The sequence below is a fragment of the Phaethon lepturus genome, unplaced genomic scaffold (genome assembly GCF_000687285.1).
Source record: "Phaethon lepturus isolate BGI_N335 unplaced genomic scaffold, ASM68728v1 scaffold24329, whole genome shotgun sequence".
In the NCBI taxonomy this organism is placed as follows: Eukaryota; Metazoa; Chordata; class Aves; order Phaethontiformes; family Phaethontidae; genus Phaethon; species Phaethon lepturus.
Window position 1 is genome coordinate 434 of NW_010565867.1, and position 1,671 is coordinate 2,104.

The window sequence follows — 1,671 nt, forward strand, 5'->3', positions numbered from 1 at the left end:
TCCATCTTTCGCCCGGTGTAGCCCACATTCTCAAAGAGGTGGATCTTGTGGTCGGGGCTGTCCTGGGGGAAAGCACGGGTCAGGGGCTGCCCTGCCCTGCATGCCCCCAGCCCCCCGAGACCCTCCCAGCCTGGCAGTCCCCATTGCTGTGGCCGTGCTGCATGTCCCCAGGGGCACAGACACCCCAACACGGCCACTACTCACGATCTGGAGGGGACGGACGGACATCAGGCTGTCGCTGTTGTGGCTGTTGGACCAGGAGTCCCAGCGCGGGTAGTCTCCCTTCTCCAGCACAAACTGCTCCCCGGCGAAGGCTTGCCGCTCGAAGCCCAGCCACCTGTGGGACCAGAGGGTTGGGGACGGCACGGCCACTGGCGCACGGGGGGAGCACCCCACAGCACGAGGCAGCACTGCAGGGGGATGCTCTCCCTGTCCCCCCACAACCCAGACTTACGGGCCACATTCCACCTGGATGGAGCCCACCTTCTCCAGCTCTTTCTCAGTGATGTTGGAAAGCTCCTCCGTCAGCTCGCACTTCTTCCCCTGGAAATTCTCCAGCTCATAGATCGTGATCTAAGGTGGGGAGAGACACCATCAGCTGCCGCCACGCTGCGGGGGAACACCCTGCACTGGCACAGGACCCCCCTCGGCAAACGGAAGCAGCAGCAGAGTGAAGTGCTCCGGCCGTGCCCCCTCAGTCCCTGCCACTCCACAACGACGTCGCTCCTTCCTGCAGCAGAGACGGATCCCACCACGTGCCTCTGCCTCGACAGGCGGCTCCTGGGCTTCACTCTGCAGCCGGGTATTGGCCAGAGATGTTTGCTTGGTAATACACAGGCTGATATTTCATCCGTGACAGGCTGAAAGCAAATTGACGCACTCAAACACAGCATCAAAGGTGCAGAGGGTTTGTGCTAAGAGACCTCCAGGGCCACGGGCTGCTGTGTCCTGCCCCCAGCCCAGTCATGGCCCATCCTTTCTTCCTCACCGCTCCCTCCAGATCCCCTTGTTCCCCTGGCCTGACCTGGAACAAGTGTGGGTTTTGGTGTTTTCCTCTAAGCCCTGGCAGCTGCAGAGACTGCAACGCCTCCCCGGGACCTCCTGCTCCCAGCAGAGCCTCGAGGCTGAGCTGCAGAATGGGTTTGAGCCAGTGCCAGCGGCCAGAGCGTGGTGGGGAGCAGGGTCCAGGGTGCCCAGCACAATTTGGGGAGCAGGAGGGTCAGCACGGCAGCCAGGCTGCACAGCCAGGCACCCCCAGCCCCTGCCCTCAAGGGGTCCCGGCCGAAACCCCTGAGCCTGGGACAAGGGCAGAGCCTCCTGCAGACCCGTGTGGCAGGGCATATTGAGGGACGGAGGTGACACCTGTGGTCCTCAGGAACTTCTCTCCACCCCAAAGCAATAAGCAGCCGAAGCTCCCAGCACCTCTTCACCCCATTTGCAAGATCTGCTCCCACCTCCAGCCTTCCCCGGCCAGGAGCGTCTTTGCCCGGCTTCCCAAGCTGCGGGAAGAGCCACAGCTGATTTACCTCTAACCAACCTACGAGCATGAGAATTACAACCTAAAAAAATGTCCAGGGAGTTTCACTGCTCAAACCTACAGCCGATCCCCACTGTGACAGGATACTTTATCTCCTGGATTAAAACGCTGCGCAGCTGCACGCCAGACCGGCA

The 1,671-nt window shown here is 61.6% G+C and overlaps 1 protein-coding gene across 1 annotated transcript in view; it reads right to left on the reverse strand.

The window, feature by feature from the left end:
* The window catches only part of CRYBB3 (crystallin, beta B3), a gene marked incomplete at its 3' end in the record, with an annotated part of 2,190 nt that overhangs the window by 118 nt on the left and 401 nt on the right, over positions 1–1,671 (reverse strand). The window contains 4 exon segments of the mRNA XM_010295315.1: positions 1–62; positions 205–337; positions 455–573; positions 1,455–1,537. The exon segment at positions 1–62 is cut by the window's left edge and continues 118 nt beyond it. Of these exon segments, the coding sequence (XP_010293617.1) occupies positions 1–62; positions 205–337; positions 455–573; positions 1,455–1,537 (397 nt within the window).